At 44.4% G+C, this 19701-nt stretch overlaps 2 protein-coding genes across 2 annotated transcripts in view; both read right to left on the bottom strand.

Annotated features, from left to right (window-relative positions):
* The window catches only part of gtf2f1 (general transcription factor IIF, polypeptide 1), a 235715-nt gene that overhangs the window by 123071 nt on the left and 92943 nt on the right, over positions 1-19701 (bottom strand). The gene's annotated exons all lie outside the window — the stretch shown is intronic.
* cacna1aa (calcium channel, voltage-dependent, P/Q type, alpha 1A subunit, a) overlaps positions 1-19701 on the bottom strand; it is a gene marked incomplete at both ends in the record, with an annotated part of 141769 nt that overhangs the window by 121164 nt on the left and 904 nt on the right. The window contains 2 exon segments of the mRNA XM_080446597.1: positions 6806-6945; positions 7477-7572. Of these exon segments, the coding sequence (XP_080302723.1) occupies positions 6806-6945; positions 7477-7572 (236 nt within the window).

The following is a 19701-nucleotide window of genomic DNA, read 5'->3' as shown; positions in this document are numbered from 1 at the left end:
GCTGATTTTTATGACTTTATGCGCTGCTGGGCAGCTTAACCTATAATAATTCATCATAATTGATCAGTTAATTATTTTTTGTTTTGTAATAATAATCCAAATCTGTAACTAGTAACTAAAAGCGGTCAATAATTGTAGTAAAAGTAAAATTTACAATATTTTACTCTTGTCTTGAGATGTAGTGGAGTATAAAGTATCAAGAAATATAACTTATACAATTGGGGTGTTTTTTTTTTTTTTTTTTTTTTTCCCCGCGATTTTTGTAACCCATTTTTTTCACCCGGTGCCAATTTCCTAAGTGATCCTGGGCGCTACACCAGCCCTACACCAGCACTACACCAGTCCCCCACAGTTAGTAGGGAGGCCAGGGCCGAGCTCATGCTTCCTTCAGGCATGAGAGCCAACTGACCTTCTTGTCACCTGACAGGGGGGAGTTTCCCTGGTTGGACGTAGCGCGTGGAAGGAACACGTTATTCCAACCAGTTCCCTTCCCCTCCATCAGGCGCCCCGGCTGTCATGGGGGAGGCGGTATAGCGACCAGGATTACTACATGTTTTTGTGAGGGTATTAACTACCCTAGGAGACACGGGGAGAACATGCAAACTCCACACAGAGTAGGCCCTTTCGCCACAATTGGGGTGGTTGTATTTTGTCTCCCTGCTCTTCTAGAGACATTTAGATCGTGTCAAAGGTCATGTCTCACCTAGACACAGGATCTGACACGAATTTTTACATGATGGTCAAGATTCAATTTATCCCCTGAGCAAGCAGGCAGGCTCTATTAGCTCAATGGTAAAAAATGTCAGGACTTTCAGAGCAAAACGGGTTCAAATCCGGGGTAGTTAAGAGGAAAGTCACATAGTGCAGCTTTAAAGTGTGGCCTAGTCGCTTCTTTTGGGCTTGTTTTATTAGACCTGGTTGCTTATTTCTCTCGCAAAATCTGGCAACTCTGCCACTGTGTAGCTTATAGTTGTACAGTGAGTTCTATCCAATTCTTTGTCCCATGCTTCTTGGCATTAGACTCAGGCGCGGTCATTAAATCCCTCAGCGGTGGAACTCTTGCTCAGCATCGCTGTCTAGGACGCCAAGGTCAATGTCACTGTTGATTGGCTCCTGACGTGAATCTGCCAATCCCTTTGATTGCTTCATAAAATCCCTTTGTTTTGAAAATGCAAAGATAAAAACAAAGTTTGGGCCGAGTCGCCCGGTTTCGGAATGCAGACTTTTGAGGGTATACACACATTCAGATCCTCAGTGTTCATTTAAGCCACTTTTAACTACGAGAGTGTTCAAATGTAGCCAATTGGACCCATAAGTACAAATCTATTGGTTACATTTGTACAATCTCTGACTTAAATTAACATTGAGGATGTTACTGTGTGATGACAGTGTACATGGTGCTGGATTTCTTCGATTACCAGTGGTGGAAGGAGTACTCAGATATTTTATCTTAAAAGTAGCAATACCACAATATAAAAATACTCTGTTACAAGTAAAAGGCATGTGTTCAAAATGTTACTTGAGTAAAAGTACAAAAGTATTTGTATCAAAATATACTTAAAGGAGTAGTTCACCCAAAAAATGACTTATTTTCTATCAATTGCACACCCCATGAAGCCTTGAATCCATGGATTTATTTTAGTTTTTGTGGCATTCCTAAAGCAATAATTTGATTCCCGTCTCCTACCGGCTAATGTATCCGGTAGGAGACACAAAGTAGATTATTTGTGTCTCCTACCGGATACACACCCGGTCATCAAATAATTGGCTTAGGAATGCGACAAAAACTAAAATAAATCCATGAATTCAAGGCTTCATGGGGTGTGCAATTGATAGAAAATAAGTCATTTTTTGGGTGAACTCCTCCTTTAAAGTACCAAAAGTAAAAGTACTATAATGTTTGAAAATAGCAGATCTACAAGTTCACAACGCGTCGCATCAGCTATTTTCAAATAGCCAATGTATAAAATAGGGCTGAAGTGGTTAATGTATGTTTAGTAACTAAAGTTTTATGTCTTTCCTTCGTAATGTACTTACATATGGGATAACATCGCCCCCTAGCGATGCACAGAGCACAACATGGACTCCCGGTGCAATCTTATTGGATAGGGTCCTGTGACGCAAATCCGGTTTACCGGACGGGGTATAAAACCCCCCACGTCACTGGGATACGCCCTCTTACTTCACTCTGCCATCGAGTCACAATCTCCGGAGAAACTAGGCCTCGAAATTCAGCTGATCCCAAAGCGAGGGCACTTGTGTCCACCACAGGCATTTCGAGTTAAAGTTTCTGTTTTAATAACCGTGTTTTCTACATTATTTTCTTTTCCTCTCCTCTCCGTTTTCCTAAAAACACAAGCGAGCTAGCTAAGACGCTGTTAGCAGGCTACGGCTACGGCTAGCCTTTTGTTCTCTCGCCACGTGTCGGAGAAGGAGAAATGGAGGCCGACAAGGGTGCGGCCTACTCGTCGCTGCAGACGACCGGCACCGTCTCTGCCTTTCCTGCCTGGGCGTCAACCATGCCTTCCTCGCACGCCACTTCGCCGGTGACGAGGACGCATGTAAGCCCTGCGAGGACTTCACGGTAACCCTGCTGGACTACCGGCTCAACAGGGCCAACGACCTAGCTGCCGAGGCACCGTCTTCAAGAGGGCCATCGCCAGGTGCGGCCTGGGGCGTTTGTGTCTAAGACTGGCATGGTGGCTAGGGCCCCAGTTGAATTGGGGGCTTTCCATCCACCACCGTTCACGTCGGCGGAGGATAAGCGGTTGCACTGCCTCTGTCCAGTAAGGGCACTGAAACTTTACTGCCAGAGGACAGCGACCGGGCGTGGGTCGCAGCAGCTGTTCGTCTCCTTTGGCCAGAACCAAAGGATGGCGGTGGCTAAGCCGACCTTGTCCAAATGGATCGTGGAAGCGATCAGGTTGCCCTATGAGAGTAGTGGCTCTGCAGTCCCGGAGGGACTGAGGGCCCACTCTACTCGGGGCGTTGCTGCATCTTGGGCCCTTTACAGAGGGGCATCGATGCAGGAGATATGCTCTGCGGCGAACTGGTCGTCTCCTTCGACCTTTGCAGCCTGTTACAGCCTGGATGTGGCGGCATCAGTGATGGCGCACACAGTCTTGGGTATGGCGGCTGGTTCAAGCCAGGGGAATAATGGGCAAGCCTAGGGCATGCTTTTCTTCCTGCTTGTTCTTCCTCTTAAGCCTCCCCTGGACCGGCTAGGCTAGGTCCGGGGGCGAGGAGGTCCTGGTGATCATGTCAATATGGAAGACTGGGGTCTGTCCTTTAGTTGCATGTGACGGACTGTGTGGTCTGTCGGGACCTTTTTCCTTCTGGAACCTTTCCGCATCCCGGCCCAGTGGGCCGGGGGCGCCCAGGAGGCCGAGGTCTCGCCTGAGGGGCGGGTCCTGGGGCCAAGGGTGTGCGGTGGGTAGGGTCAAGGGCGTGTGGCTCCTCAGGGGACATGCATGTGTCCCATATGTAAGTACATTACGAAGGAAAGACATAAAAATAGGGGTTACGTATGTAACCCCAGTTTTATTATTTCCGTAAGTAATGTACTTACCGAAAACCCCTTCTGTGCGCATTCGAGCGGGCAGAGGTGAAGTTTTCAGAGGGCGTATCCCAGTGACATGGGGGGTTTTATACCCCGTCCGGTAAACCGGATTTGCGTCACAGGACCCTATCCAATAAGATTGCACCGGGAGTCCATGTTGTGCTCTGTGCATCGCTAGGGGGCGATGTTATCCCATATGTAAGTACATTACTTACGGAAATAATAAAACTGGGGTTACATACGTAACCCCTATTTTTCAAATAATTGTAGTGGAGTAAAAGTACAATATTTGCCTCTGAGATGTAATGGAGTAGAAGTATTGAAAATTGGAAATACTCCACTAAAGTAAAAATACCTAAAAATTGTACTTAAGTACAGTACTTGAGTAAATGTACTTAGTTACTTTACACCACTGGTGATTACTACCAATTAACCCTGACCATTCCCTTTCTAAAACAAACAAACAAACAAACACATATTGGTAACTCGGCACCGAATTAAAGATAATTCCTCTGTCCCAAAGACTGAAAGGAACAGATAGAGAAGCAAATGTAAATCATCTAATGTGTTGAAGGACCACAGGCACCCGAGCAATGGAGCGAGCACAGCAGATGCATCCCCACTATGCGATTAGGGGGATTAAAGGTCTTCATTGGAAGGGAGTGCACATTTTGTTTGGGTCCGTCTGTATAGTATCTCTACTGCCTCCACCGCATTCTATGTGCTACACTGTAAAATCATGAGCATTCATTCAATTGTAAAAAAAGTGTAAAAATGGATCCTTATTGCACTTCTGCCCTCTCTCTGTGTCTCTCTCTGTGTCACTCTCTCTCTCTCTCTCTCTCTCTCTGTGTAGGGTGTTGACATTTGTTCACTACCCAGGCTGCTGGCTGCCTGCGGCTCAGCCCTGTGATGTGTCTGCTGTCTTGCCCAGTTTGGGGCAATTCATTAGGGGCGCGCACGCACGCACGCACGCACGCACGCACGCACGCACGCACGCACGCACGCACGCACGCACGCACGCACGCACGCACGCACGCACGCACGCACGCACGCACGCACAGATCCTTCGTTTGATCAACGCCATCTACACAAATACACTTGACAGGAGGTGTGTCAAGTATGGGAAATCCATATCGACATTTTACTGCCCTACTTTATGGTGTGTGTGTGTGTGTGTGTGTGTGTGTGTGTGTGTGTGTGTGTGTGTGTGTGTGAGAGAGAGAGAGAGAGACAGAGAGACAGAGAGAGAGAGAGAGAGAGAGAGAGAGAGAGAGAGAGAGAGAGAAACGTAGAGACAGAGAGAGTTAGTATGTGTGCATAACCATATCAACATCATTGTACATCGCTGTTTCTCAACCAGAGGTCCGTAGGCATAATTACCGGTGGCCCATGGTCCATTTTTAAGAAAGAGAAAAATAAACATTGTGCCTTTGTTGCAGCCCGACACTGTTTTCGTTCTGCGACACTATGCACACCTACAAATCCAGTTTGAATGTGGTTTCCTAATTGATGAAAAAATATATAATGAACAAAATAGAAATGACTGTGTAATGCCTTTTTATACTAAATATAGGCCTATAAATTGTGGGGAGGTGGGGTGGGGTGGTCCTTTGAGGATTGTTTGAAATATGGTAGTGGTCCAGAACAAAAAAAAGAAGAAAGATGGAGAAGCACAGTTATACATGAATGTCATCCAGATCACTGGTTCTCAAAGTGGGGTCCAGGGACCCCCAGGGGTCAAAATGTGTTAACATTAAAAAACAGCCAACATACAAGCTCACAGCGCATCACTTTGTGGCGCGCTGTGAGCTTGTAGATCGGCAATTTTTTTTTATTTTTAAGAACAGCTAAATGGACCTCCAAAATGGAAAAATGGAGTTAGCTGGTTTCTGTCGGACAGCAACGATATTATGCAGACAATACACAATTATACCAACAACCCTACAAATTAGTCCCATTAACTTAAAGGAGAATTTTGGACTAAAGTTTTCTTACCTTTTCTATGACATTATGATATCTTAGAAGGAATGGTACAGTAGAAAATTTTCATAACTCCACCCCTGAGCCGCCACAGCTTAAAAGGTGCGCGGATAGGCCTTAGGTTAGATCACATATTTTAAAAGCTTTTTTTATTAATTTTTTTGGTGAGATCTGACGTTCATAGTGACAGAACATTGTCCCAAAAAAAAAAACAGAAGTCTCGCTAGACGAGATTGAAATCTCGAGATTTCAATCTCGTCTAGCGAGAATTCTGTTTTTTTTTTTTTTTTTTTTTTTGGTTGCATAGTGTTCTGTCACTATGAACGTCAGATCTAAAAAAAAAAAATAAAAAAAAAAGCTATTAAAATATGTGATCTAACCTAAGGCCTATCCGCGCACCTTTTAAGCTGTGGCGGCTCAGGGGTGGAGTTATGAAATTTTTCTACTGTACCATTCCTCCTAAGATATCATAACGTCATAGAAAAGGTAAGAAAACTTTAGTCCAAAATTCCCCTTTAACTGTTCAGCTGTTATTAAATACTGGCCATCAAATAATTTGATAGTTTCAAATGAACTATGATACAACTGAAATTCTCAAAATTGGCACATTTAACAATTAACTTCCCTCCATTTGCTACAACAAGTCGCACCTGCGACAAATTGTGAGCTTATAGGTCTGCTATTTTGGGTGAGTGTGTCTTTACTGTCAGAAACTTCTTTCAAATCTGCTCTCAAAATTTGCTTTTATTGAAAGGCCTTCCGATAATAACTTTAAAAAAAATTATTGTACTGATGATTCTTAGTTTTATTTTTCACTGCAGTAAAGTACAGAGTTAGTGTGTGTTTGTTTGTCTGCACGCATGCATGCATGTGCGTGTGTGAGCTTGTGCGTGTGTGTGATCCTTGTATAACTACCCACATGGGGACCAAAAATCCCCACAAGGATAGTAAAACCAGACAAACTTGACCTTATGGGGACATTTTTTGAGGATTACGCTGAAGAAGGTTGGTGCCGAAATGTGTGTGTTTTGGGTATGCTGCCCGTGCCTAACAGAATAAAAAGTATCTGAAGAACATTTCCATGAGAGCTAGTAATTCCTCTGCTTGACATTTTCCTGGTCCCCATGAGAGAAATGGACAATTTCATTTCTAAGAAAGACTTTTGATGCCCCCACAGGATATACTATATGCGGTATATCCTGTAGAAACCTGTGTGTGAGCGTGAGTGTGCGTGTGTGATGGTGCGTCCACGTAGCCACTCACCCGGTACACACCACAACAAAGTCCATGGCATTCCAGCCGTTGCGCAGGTAGGAGTTCTTATGAAAAGCGAAGCCCAGTGCCAGGATCTTTATCCCTGACTCAAAGCAGAAGATCCCAATGAAGTAGGGCTCTGTGTCGTCCTGCAAATACACCGGGGGAGAGGGGGGGAGAGAGAGAGAGAGAGACAGAGAGACAGAGAGACAAAGGGAGAGAGGGGTATGTATGTTTTAATGTGAAATTAATGTTAGCTTGCTTAACTTGTTGGTTTCTGCAACTTGACCATATTGTGTGCGTGTGTGTGTGTGTGTGTGTGTGTGTGTGTGTGTGTGTGTGTGTGTGTGTGTGTGTGTGTGTGTGTGTGTGTGTGTGTGTGTGTGTGTGTGTGTGTGTGTGTGTGTGTGTGTGCGGTGTGTGTGTGTGTGTTTGTGGTGTGTGTTAAAAAGTGTGTGCATGTGTGCAAGACAAAGGGATGAATGGATGGATGGGTGGGTGGGTGATGGGTGGACAGATGGATGGATACAACTCACTAGGTGTTCAGACACTGGGGTAGATGGATGTATGGATGGATGGATGGATGGATGGGTGGATACAACCCACGCACCGAGCATTCCGCTTGGCGGGTTATATTATATCAGTGGATGGATGGATGGATGGATGGAGGGAGAACTCACCAGGCGTTCAGACAGTGGGGTCTTGTCTCCATCGGGTAGATGCTGCTCCAAGGCCAGGACGATGCAGTTGGCAATAATGGTGGCAAGGATCATCCACTCAAACGGAGTGAAGGGGCGACAGTCAAGGAACAAACGTCATCATAGCCACATCCTCTAACACACTAGTTTGCGTGTCATGCTAGGGCACAGTGTTCCCAAAATGTACAATGAACACAAGAGACAACATTTGAGATACAGTACTGGATCTATAAGGAAAGAGTCATCATGGTGTTCCTAGTGATTACGCTAGAGGGCGCTCTTCGCCAACCTATGAATGATGCCTTGTCATCGAGAGGAGGATCCATCCGGAAACGACGTCATCTGAAACATTTTCACCCTGTCCGCTACAATGTTATCAGATTTATAAAAATACATTTATCTCTGATTTCTTTTCCCAGATTGCGTTTTTGGTGAAAACTAGCTATGTATTCACCTGCCGATAACAACAGAACAGACAATTGCGGTAACAATGCTTTTTTTACGGTGGAAAGAAGAGAGACTTGTCTTTCCACCGAGACATCGTTTGTTTACATCCAGGTTCCGGAAACAGTTCCAAATGTGATGGAACCAATTCCGGTTCTGGATCCCAACCCTACCCATGACTCATATGTACAGATCACAGATCACACACGTTTACAGCCCGGAACTGACTGCCGAGCATATGAGCTCTAATGCTTGATTATACTCTGTTGTACGACAGTATCCTATGCCAAAAATATACAGATCTAAAAGCTAACAACGTGTCGCAATGCATTGTGAGCTTGTAGATCGACTATTTTTTGGCACGTACACCATGGTATGACGAAGTATAAATCAGGCTTAATGGGCCCCATCATGAATAGCTTTCTGCCAGCACTGCCTGTTTACACACACACACACACACACACACACACACACACACACACACACACACACACACACACACACACACACACACACACACACACACACACACACACACACACACACACACACACACACACACACACACACACACACACACACACAGGACTGTAGGCAATCATGTGGAAGGGGCCTGGGTATGATTTAATGTGTCACCACCATTTGCTTCCATGTAAATAAAGGCTTGGAGCTACAGAGAGCGAGAGAGAGAGAGAGAGAGAGAGAGAGAGAGAGAGAGAGAGAGAGAGAGAGAGAGAGAGAGAGAGAGAGAGAGAGAGAGAGAGAGAGAGAGAGAGAGAGAGAATATTTCACTGGGGAATCTCATTGTATATCTCACAGCATTTGTCATACTCCCCCCCTCTCCCTCTCCCTCTCTCTCCCTCTCCCTCTCCCTCTCTCTCTCTCTGGTGGTGTCCTCCAACGTCAATTATCCCGTCTCGTTAAGGTCACATGATAAACAGTTGCATTTTAAAAAGTGGAGAGTTAGAAGGATAGAGAGATGGGGAACGAGAGAGAGAGAGACTACAAATCTGTGAAGGAGATGAAGGAGGAGACAGGAGGCGGGGGCTCTGAGGAGGGGATTAATCGAGTGTGTGACAGTACTTGTGATCACCTGGTGAAAACATTACAATAAAACATTTTGCATCAACTTGATCTCTCCTTTATTGAACTAGACTAGACTCAAGCCCTAGTTGAAATAGGGCTGAAGTGGTTAATTCATAATATGTTTTTGTATGTTTGGGTATGTTTAATTACAGTGTAATGGAGTGAAAGTCATGTGCGTTGGAAACAAATTTAAATAATCACAATTACTTCACTCAAGTAAATGTACTTAGTTACGTGTATCATTAAATCTTCTATTATACGTTGTTCTACCACTCACCCTCCAGCCTCCACTGGGAGAAAGAAGCACAGGACAGGACAGGACAGGACAGGACAGGACAGGACAGGACAGGACAGGACAGGGGAAGTAAAGAAAGAACTAAAGAAATGAGGGAAGGAGGGAGGAGGGAGGAGGGATACTGTAATGCAGCACAGTGAAATAAATAGTGTTAAAGGGATATTTCACTTTTTTTTTTAATTGGGTCATTTTATAGTCTCAAATATCTAAATACTGAATGAAGCAACTTAAAAACTGTCTGGGGGGCTCACAAAAGCCTGAGTAGACGATAAAATGACCCAAAATGTTTTTGAAAGTGAACTATCCCTTTAATCTAGCTCCCAGAGTGAAAATGGCTGGCCCATTTGGTTTGTGTTTGTTTGTTTGTTTGTTTGTTTGTTTGTTTGTTTGTTTGTTTGTTTGTTTGTTTGTTTGTGTGTGTGTGTGTGTGTGAAGGAATTGTGTGAATTTACTGAAGGTGCGTGTTCGCATGTTCCTTTTGTCATTCCGAATGCATACTGGTCTGCCTTGCATGCATTTGTGTGAAAAATGTGTGTGTGTGTGTGTGTGTGTGTGAGTGTGTGTGTGTGTGTGTGTGTGTGTGTGTGTGTGTGCTTGTGTCCATATGAGCATTGTGACGACTCTTAGCCTTCAGCACATATTACTAGAACACCCAGGGCACAACTCAATTAGCCCGCCTGCCCCCCAGCAATCTTTCTGTGTGTGTGTGTGTGTGTGTGTGTGTGTGTGTGTGTGTCCTCTTTGTACTACAGTATGGACTATCGTTCCCAATGGCACATGAAAGACCAGAGAGAGGCTTCTCCTGGGGACAGTGTAGACCTACCTATGTCTTTGATGTCTTTGTGTGCGTGCGTGCGTACGTGCGTGCGTGCGTGCGTGCGTGCGTGCAGTGCGGATCTCAGCACATTCTGTCCCTGTGTTATGTTTCAAGGTGCCGCACAATTTGTTCCCACTGTACTCAGAGTGTGTGTGTGTGTGTGTGTGTGTGTGTGTGTGTGTGTGTGTGTGTGTGTGTGTGTGTGTGTGTGTGTGTGTGTGTGTGTGTGTGTGTGTGTGTGTGTGTGTGTGTATGAGTGCATGCAGGCGTGTGCATGTGTGTATGTGCGGGGGTGTGTGCATGCACGTGTGCATGTGTGTGTTTGTATGCGTGTGCGTGTGTGTGCGACTGTGTGCGTGTGTGTAGATGGCTATCCTTGTGTATCAGTGTCCGTGTATGCTCAATCACTCCCTACTTTACTTTGTGCTGCGTCCTATATCTCCTCCCAGCAATATTCAAGGTGCCACACACAAACACGCACACAAACGCGCGCACACACACACACACACACACACACACACACACACACACACACACACACACACACACACACACACACACACACACACACACACACACACACACACACACACACACACACACACACAGCATATGAATAAATGACTCACACTTTTTCTCTCTGCCAAAAACCTTTAATTATAAATTGCTTCTTCCTCCTTCCTCAATGGCTATATATAGTTGGATGACAAATTTAAAAGCACGGGAAGATAGGGGGAGAGAAAGAGAGAGCGAGGGGGGGAGGGGGGTGGTGACCGTGGGTTTGTTCCTGCAGTACTGTATGTCTTTCTATACTCTCTATCCCTCTCTCTCTCTCTCTCTCTCTCTCTCTCTTTCTCTCTCTCTCTCTGTCTTCCTCTCTGTCTCTTTGTTTTGCTATTTATGCTATTACTTCGTTGACCAGGGTCCCCCAGGAGTGTATTGGCCCCCGCCTTTTTTTCCCCTCTGCACCAAATCTCTTCACTGAAAATAGACAATCTAATTTCGCTGAATGTTCTCCTTTTTGTTGCTGAATGTTCGCCTATAATTACATAACCAGCATGGGGACGCTAGGGTTCAAGTGGTTTATAGCGTGGCTTGATTTGAAAAATTACAAGCTGTAAATAGTCGTTGGAGAAATTATTTACTTATGAACTACAACTATTTGTGACTTACTAACCGTGCAGTTTTTGGTTTGCTAATGCTGGCTCAATTATTCAGGAATGTCACTATGTCAGGTAATGAACTAACGAATTTGGACTAAAGATAAACAAAATAATGTATGTTGTCGCTCTCCTATATGGTTGCTGCATTTTCTGCTTGTGTTTTGATGTGTGAGTGTGTGTGTGTGTTGGACAGGCTCCCTCCACTTTACCTTACCTCCACTCTTTTGGCCAGACATCTCAGCCTATGACCTACTCCCGTCCCCCATTACAGTATGCACACACACACACACACACACACACACACACACACACACACACGCAAGCACGCACACAGTCCACTACCCTCTACTTAACCTTGTCCATCAACGGCTCACAATGTCCTTACAGTTTTCCTCTCTCTCTCTCTCTGCATTTCTACCTTTTTTAATTTAATTCCCGGCTATTGTCCATCTGTCTGGCATTCTGATCCAGCAGTTCCTGAATGCATACTCACGCACGCACCTACCCGCCCGAATGTGCGCACACACACACACACACACACACACAATTTCTCTCTCCTATACTTCCCCTTGTCTAACTCATGTCCTTCCTCCTCACCTTACGCCTCATCTCTCTCTCTCTCTCTCTCCCTCCCCTGCCAATCTGTCTTTCGCTTTTCTCCTCAATCCACCTTTCCCTCAGTGAGCCCACCCATCAATCATTCCTCAGCCTACTCTATCATGCCATCCCCCTTCAATATCATGCATGGAAGAGAAAGAAGGGGCAGGGAGAAAGAGAGGGAGAGAGAGAGAGAGAGAGAGAGAGAGAGAGAGAGAGAGAGAGAGAGAGAGAGAGAGAGAGAGAGCGCTGCACTGTCAGCAGACAGCTAGTGATGCTGGCAGAGTACAACGGAGAATTTGAGGGAGAGAGGGAGAAAATGAATGGTCGAACGGAGAAAAAAATATGGACAAACTAAATGAAAGAGAAAATGACAGAGCAAACACGAGACGAAAGGGGGAGGGGGTAGGTATAGGAGAGAAGTCTGAGAGAAGGATGAAGATAAGGAGCTGGAGGGTGAGGAGAGGGGATGAGCGAGGAAGGTTAAAGTATTTTCTTTTTAGCAGACAGTGAGCAGGCTACAGTACTTTGAAAGTAGGTTAGTGGTAGTATACAGATAGTGTTCATGTGACGGTGAAAGTGTCATGCTTCCTTTCCGTGCGGTACGGTCCAGCACCGCACAAACCTTCTGATCACACACATGGCTAATAGCCCCCTTCCTCTCCAACAGCACTGTTGGCACCTCCATGCATGTACACACACACAAACACACACACACACACACACACACAAACCTTGGCATACACACAAACACACACTGACACCTTGGCACACACACACACACACACACACACACACACACACACACACACACACTGACACCTTGACACACACACACACACACACACACACACACACACACACACACACACACACACACACACACACACACACACACACACACACACACACACACACACACACACACACACACACACACACACACACACACACACACACTCTGAGTTTTACAACACCACACTACAGTACACTACACTAATGCGCCAATGTAGCTCAGACCAGCTGCTCCCTTTGACGAAGTGCCAGTCTTCCTATTAATAAAACCAAGCATGCCTGGAAGCCATGGATAGTATAGGCCTACTCATTCTAATTCCGGGCACGCTCGCTATCTAAACCAGCATCATTGCAAATCTCTGATTCATTGCACTTTGCTACAGTATGCTACAATGACTGTTCCAGGTCTGGGCCCCCAATTACTGTTTCATGATCGGCAGTGTTTTTTTGGTTGTTGTTGTTTTGTTCCTTTTCCTGGGATCGATTGATTTTCCGTTGGTTTTGTGTCTCAATGATTCAGCGTATGAAGCTCAAGGCGGGGGCGAGAGCAAACACACAAAACACACAAAACCTGGGTATTCACTTTTTTAATCATTTTAGGTAGTTACCTCCACCAGGCCGACAAGCCGGGACAGCAGAGATTATGTTTTTGCCCCTGACCGTGTGTCCATCTGTGTACAGTTAACGGCGAACGTCGCTGGACCGATCAGTGTCAAACCTTTTCCTCCTGAAACGAGTATCATACTCACAAAGTGTAGAAAAGGCCCCTAAATTATAGGTTTTAGCATTTAATCCCATGTGTTATATTTTCGTTGCCATTCTGATATTGCATATTTAGAGGTCTGACTGTTGACACTTTTTGCCAAGCTAAAAGTATCCAGCGAAAGAGCGGGTCAAATCCTGTGACTGTTACCTCTCGCGGGATCTCAGTGAGAGAATTCTCTAAGCCAGAGACATTCTCAGAGACGTTCCTAACGTCAATTAGTATTTGTATCAAGAAGTATTCAGTCGTCAATTAAGACGTTAATTCAGTTTGTTCGAGACTGCTCCAAACTAGTGTCTTGTGTGCGTCAATGACCATGTAAGTCTATTGTTGATGTTATTATATAATATGTAAGTGACACATGTTCATGAAGTTTGTAAAGTGCTAAGCTAATACCTGTTGCTAATATCTATTGTCTTAGTTCCATGCCCGTCAGTAATGGCTGACATTCAGAGATGAATATAGTTGGGCTAAAGTATGCACTGTCATGTTCTCTCACAGTCCTTAATGGTTATCCAGTAACTTTACTGCATTTGATGCCTGGAGTTTATGACTGTTTATTGTATGTTTGTTTTGTCAAGTCATGATGATGCATCATTACCTAATCCAAGCTACAGCACCATTCTAGTCACAGTTGGTTTATGACAGTTTACATTAATGGTTGTGTTTGGATGTATTCTAAGCATTTAAACTGAACTGTGAAATATGTAATATTTGGTAATGTATCTCTCCAGCTAGATAACATTTGACTGGTTTGATATGTGTAATTATTGGTACATTGTACTTAATATTTAGTGCACTTATATTTGTCTTCTTTTTTTTATTTCCATAAAACCACACACAAATGTGTATTGTGAAACTGTTACTCCATGTCTGTGACTGCAAAGGAGAATGTAAAAGGAAAAAACCCAGCATCAAGCCTCTCTCTGTCCTCTCCTTTAATATCTGGAATAAGGGCTCCTAAAGTGGTGTTCTGGCTGACACACCAACGTGAACCTAGTGAACAATGGCAAATCAGCACCCCAAATTCAGCATAGCTGCATTCCCTGCACTCGCCATAATGCCTTGTGTAGTACAAGGCATTATGGCGAGTAGAGCCGACCTAAAATCATGTACAGTGTTCAAATGGTTTGCGTATAGGAATTAGGCAAATTAGGTTAGAGATGGTAAGGTTTAAGTATGGATTTGGTGTGGTTAAGGTCCAGGTAAGGACCTGTGTGGGCAGGTATGAGATTACATAACCTCAAACTCCTGGGCTGTGTCCGAAATCACTCTCTACTCACTATATAGTACACCATACAGTGATTGCGCCATTTTGTTGAGGTGTACGGATGTGATCATTATTATACCCTAGCTTGTCGAAATTAGGTACTACCGGTGCAGAAGCCACAACAATCATAAGTTGCGCGACTACATTGGGGAGTGGCAGGCTGCAGTTTTGAAATGACTGAAAACTAACATACACAGTGTAGTCGGTCTCATGCGGGATGGTGTACAATGTCATTTGAACAAGGGCAACGCTAATAATAACAGGGGAATATATAATATAACCTTGCCCGCTTGCTTATGGACGCTAGTGTGGGACATAATTGTGTGTGTGTGTGTGTGTGTGTGTGTGTGTGTGTGTGTGTGTGTGTGTGTGTGTGTGTGTGTGTGTGTGTGTGTGTGTGTGTGTGTGTGTGAATTTAAATCCGATGAGTACATATGTGTATACGTATACACGTGTACATCCTATATATTAGCATATCGTGTTTGAGTATGTGAGTGTGAGTGTGTCTATGCGAACAGGCGGTGCAAGCTGTAAGAAACAAATGACCTGCTAAATACAGATATAGGCTATATGCTTCTATTTACAAATGTATACAGAAACACTTTTCCAGCTTACTAGGTTGATAAGACACAATATCAGCAGGAATCAGAGAGTTATAAATGCATTTTCTAATAAATATTCCTATTCAAAGCTACCAACTATGCTTTATTTTTTTAATATGCTTTATTTCATCATCAAGTGCAGGGTCACAAACGAAAAATATCCCGAATAAAACTGGTCCCTGGTATAAAAAGGTTTGCCTTAGATGCTCCCTGCAAGCCTGGCTTCTCCAAAGATAAACAGTAACAACTAAAATTGAGGTGAAAAAATAAAAAGCACCCGTGAGAACATAACCTTCAATCCCCCACTCCTTTCTTTATCAATTTATTCACATCTCTGCCCCCCTACTCCCTTCCTCTCTGTCACTAGCTCTCTCCCTCTCTCTCTCTCTGTCTCCCTCTCTCTCTCTGTCCTGTTACATTATGCAGCACACAGTGATACTAGAGGACAGTCCAAATAACGGTTTCATTTTCCTCGTCTCTATTCCTTCAGAAATGCAGACTCGATAAAAATGAATGGGCTTTTTGAGGCCCCATGTTCAAACCAATACCCAATTGTTCTGACTCATAAAGAATACAGGAGATTCAGGAGAGAGAGGGACCCATTAGTTTTTTCACTGTGTTTGCCAAACATGGTGCCAAACATGGTGCCTTAGCCACATTAACCCTGGCGTCCCTATTTTGGGCAAGTCATTATAGGCCTTTATTTTTAGTTTGTAGATCTGCTGTTTTGTAACTTTTTTTCCCCCTTAAATCTTTATCCCACGTTTTTGTGACCCATTTTTGCACCCAGTGCCAATTGCCTAATCCTGGGCGCTACTCTCCCTCTGCCAGCCTAGGGAGGGCCCAGAACTGAGCTCATGCCTCCTTCAATGCATGAAGAGCTAGCAAGCCGCTTCTTATCACCTGACAGGGGGACATTTCCCCGGTAGGACGTAGTGCGTGGAAGGAACACGTTATTCCAACCAGTTCCTTTCCCCTCCATCAGGTGCCCCGGCTGACCAGGGGGAGGCAGTATAGAGACCAGGATTACTGCATGTTTTTTGTGAGGGTACCTACCCAAGGGGACACGGGGAGAACATGCAAACTCCACACAGGAAGGCCCTTTCGCCATTTTTGAACATTTTTAACCACTTGAACCTTTTCATCCCTATATTCTGGGGTGAAAAATTGCAGAAAAGAGCTGATCTACAAGCTCACAATGCATCGCAACGCAATTCAATTATTTTTTCATTTTATTATTATTAACATAAGATAAAGATGAACTTTATTGATCCCCTAAGGATCCTCTTATGATGATTGATTACTGTCTACAACACATTTCTGATGAGTTCTACAATGCTTCATGATTATAAGCTATTAAAAAAAGGGAAAAAAACACGGTACGATAATATGGTTGCAAGTCAACTCACTCTTATTTTAAAGTCCGCTGACAAAGTGAAATGCTTAGTTTCGCATGACTTGATGAACGTGCTAAGCTTGCAGTGCTCCCGCAAACTCACTGATGAATGTGAATTAACGTTTTATTTTCCGATCACAGAGGCTCTTGTCATATGCAAGCATCACTGTTAGTGACACGCTCCAAACCATTGTCAAGTGTTGAGGAGTGGAGAAGACAAGAACAGCGCAGACGTAGACTACTGTGAGTGAGTGGGAGAAGGAGGGGCTCTGTTGAACAGGGGGTTTGCCTCTCTGAACGTGGGTAATAAACTTTAATGTTATCAACTGTGGATTCAGCATGGTTGCACAGCAACTGTGGCTTATGATGGCGCTCACACTACTGGTGTAACGTTAACTGCGTACACCAGTAGTGTAAAACTATCGATTATTCTCTTCATTTTGAACTGCCTCACTATCACCTGTCTGTGTGCTGTGTCTGTGGTTAGTGATGTTGCTCAAGGAGGAGCAAGCCGAGGTAACGAGCCAGCACGGAAATTTTACGCTTCACCGACGCGCTTCACCGTTTCAGCGCTACTTCAGCAGCCATTTATTCAACATTTCTGCACTCTTGCGGCGATAGTTGAGTCTTTCACGCCTGCACTGCCTGAAAACCCAAAGATGGAGGTGCAGATAGAATGCAGGCATCCTGCAGGCTGGTCTGGTACCACACAGTAAAACCTAAGTATTACTTTAACTCACAATAATGTACAAATGAAACAAAAGGGACCCATAGCATGTGATTAAAGAACATAACTATAAAAAGTTGTCAGTCCAAAAGGTTGTCAGTTCATCTCTGTCTCTCTCTCTTTCTCTCTCGCTCTCTCTCTCTCTCTCTGTACACACACTCCACATCCCCAAAATAGCTCTTCCCCATGTCGCTCCCCCCATACACACACATAAACACACGCACATGCACATAGAAAAATACTGAAAACAGCCTACCACTGAAACCGAATTATTCAATGGAGCAAAAATGCAAAGCTGAGAAGGTGTGTTGTGGGGTTCGAAGGGTGGGTTCAGGGGGGTACAAGGAGGAAGGAAAAGCAGAACAATTAAACAAACATGATCCCCTTTTCTACAGGGGCGTGACATCTAAGGTCTGCTCACATTTCTGCCTCAAACCACTACCTGCTTCTCTTCAATTTCTCCTCCAACATATTTCTGCTATGTTGCCCGCAATAATGTGTAAATTTAAGTATTCAATATGTTACGATGCACATTTTTTTCCTGCACACACAACCACTTTCTTTTCTTTTAAATTGTCAGGGTCTCTGTATAAAAGGGACTATAGACAATTAACTTTTTACAATTTAGGCATTTAGCAGACGCTCTTAATCCAGAGTTATTTACAGTAAGCTCGCAGTAAGCAATAGGGCCAGAAAGAGAGAGGGAGAGCACTAGGATGGCGCAGGGGGTCAAGTAACTGCCCACCACCGCAAAGTCTCCGGGTTTCCACCCCCAGTGCACTACTGGACGAGCGTCTAATATGAACACAACTGCCTGTGTTCGGAAGAGGGAAGCCCGGCGGGGAGGGTGATCTTTGTCGCTGCACGTACTCCTATGGGGTGGGACGGCGCCTTGAGTGTTGAACTGAAGGAGTAGGCCATACATTCACACGCTCATCAGGAGCATTTGCTCGCTCAAGGACACTGTCACAAAGCCAGGAGGAACTAAGAATCGAGCCCGGAACCTTCAAGTTCCAAGCCGGCGTCTCTACCTTCTGAGCCACTGCACCTGTACGCCAGTACTCTTGCAAGGACACTCACACGCACACACACGCGCGCACGCACGCACGCACGCACGCACGCACGCACGCACGCACACACACACACACACACACACACACACACACACACACACACACACACACACACACACACACACACACACACACACACACACACACACACACACACACACACACACACACACACACACACACACACACACACACACACACACACACACACACACTAATGACGGTGGCCCACAGGTTAATTAGAAATTCTATTAAAACTGACTGAAGAGATTCCTGGTGTGCGCACCCCGCATATGCACATGCATTCACGCAGACCCACACAAATACACACTGTTGAAATTCCCCAAGATGCATTGTTTTTTCTGTATTAACTAAAGGAAGGCACAATCCATTTGACATCATCAAATGACCTGGGATGATTGTAGATTATATCATGTTTACCATATCAAATGTCCGCACTCATTTCAAAGTTACAGAAATGTAATAAGAGTGCAGCAAGGTGGCAATGTTGTGCCACATTGTGTTTTCCAACCAATAACCTTTAGGTAATACAATTCCATGATGTCATGGGATTATGTGGTAGAGGGTCTTTAATCAATATTAGCGGCTCAAAAAGATAAATTATATATATGTATATATACACATACAGATGTGTGTGTGTGTGTGTGTGTGTGTGTGTGTGTGTGTGTGTGTGTGTGTGTGTGTGTGTGAGAGCCTTTAAGCTGTGTCTGTCTGTCTATTCCAGATAAAGCTGTAAGTGTTTAGCTGCAAGGTTCTCAGCATTCACTTTCACCATGTGGTCAGCTGAGCCAGGTGTATGTGTGCTTTCTGCATGGTCTGCATATTGCTAGCTTATGAGTGACACACAGCATGCTGCACACACAATCATACATGAAGCTGCACAGAGCTTACAATTAAAGGATTTTGCTGACGGTTAAAAAATATATTTCGGGGGAGGGGTAAACAAAAACAGGAAGCTTTAATTGTGACTTTTTGTGACTTTGTGTCTTTTCACTATGGTGTGATGTATGATCTGTTCCATAAATAAATAACGTTTTCAATCAAATCCAGTTAATTCCCATTCTTAGATTTCACTCACTATGCTCATTTGTGAGCAGCTCAAACAAATAAAGCCTGATTTATACATGTACCGACCTACCAGCTCACAATGCGCCACGA

Source organism: Gymnoscopelus braueri (genome assembly GCF_963280865.1).
Source record: "Gymnoscopelus braueri genome assembly, chromosome: 13".
NCBI classification, from domain to species: Eukaryota; Metazoa; Chordata; class Actinopteri; order Myctophiformes; family Myctophidae; genus Gymnoscopelus; species Gymnoscopelus braueri.
The sequence above is the reverse complement of the archived record's forward strand: the minus strand, read 5'-3'. Positions and strand labels throughout refer to the sequence as shown.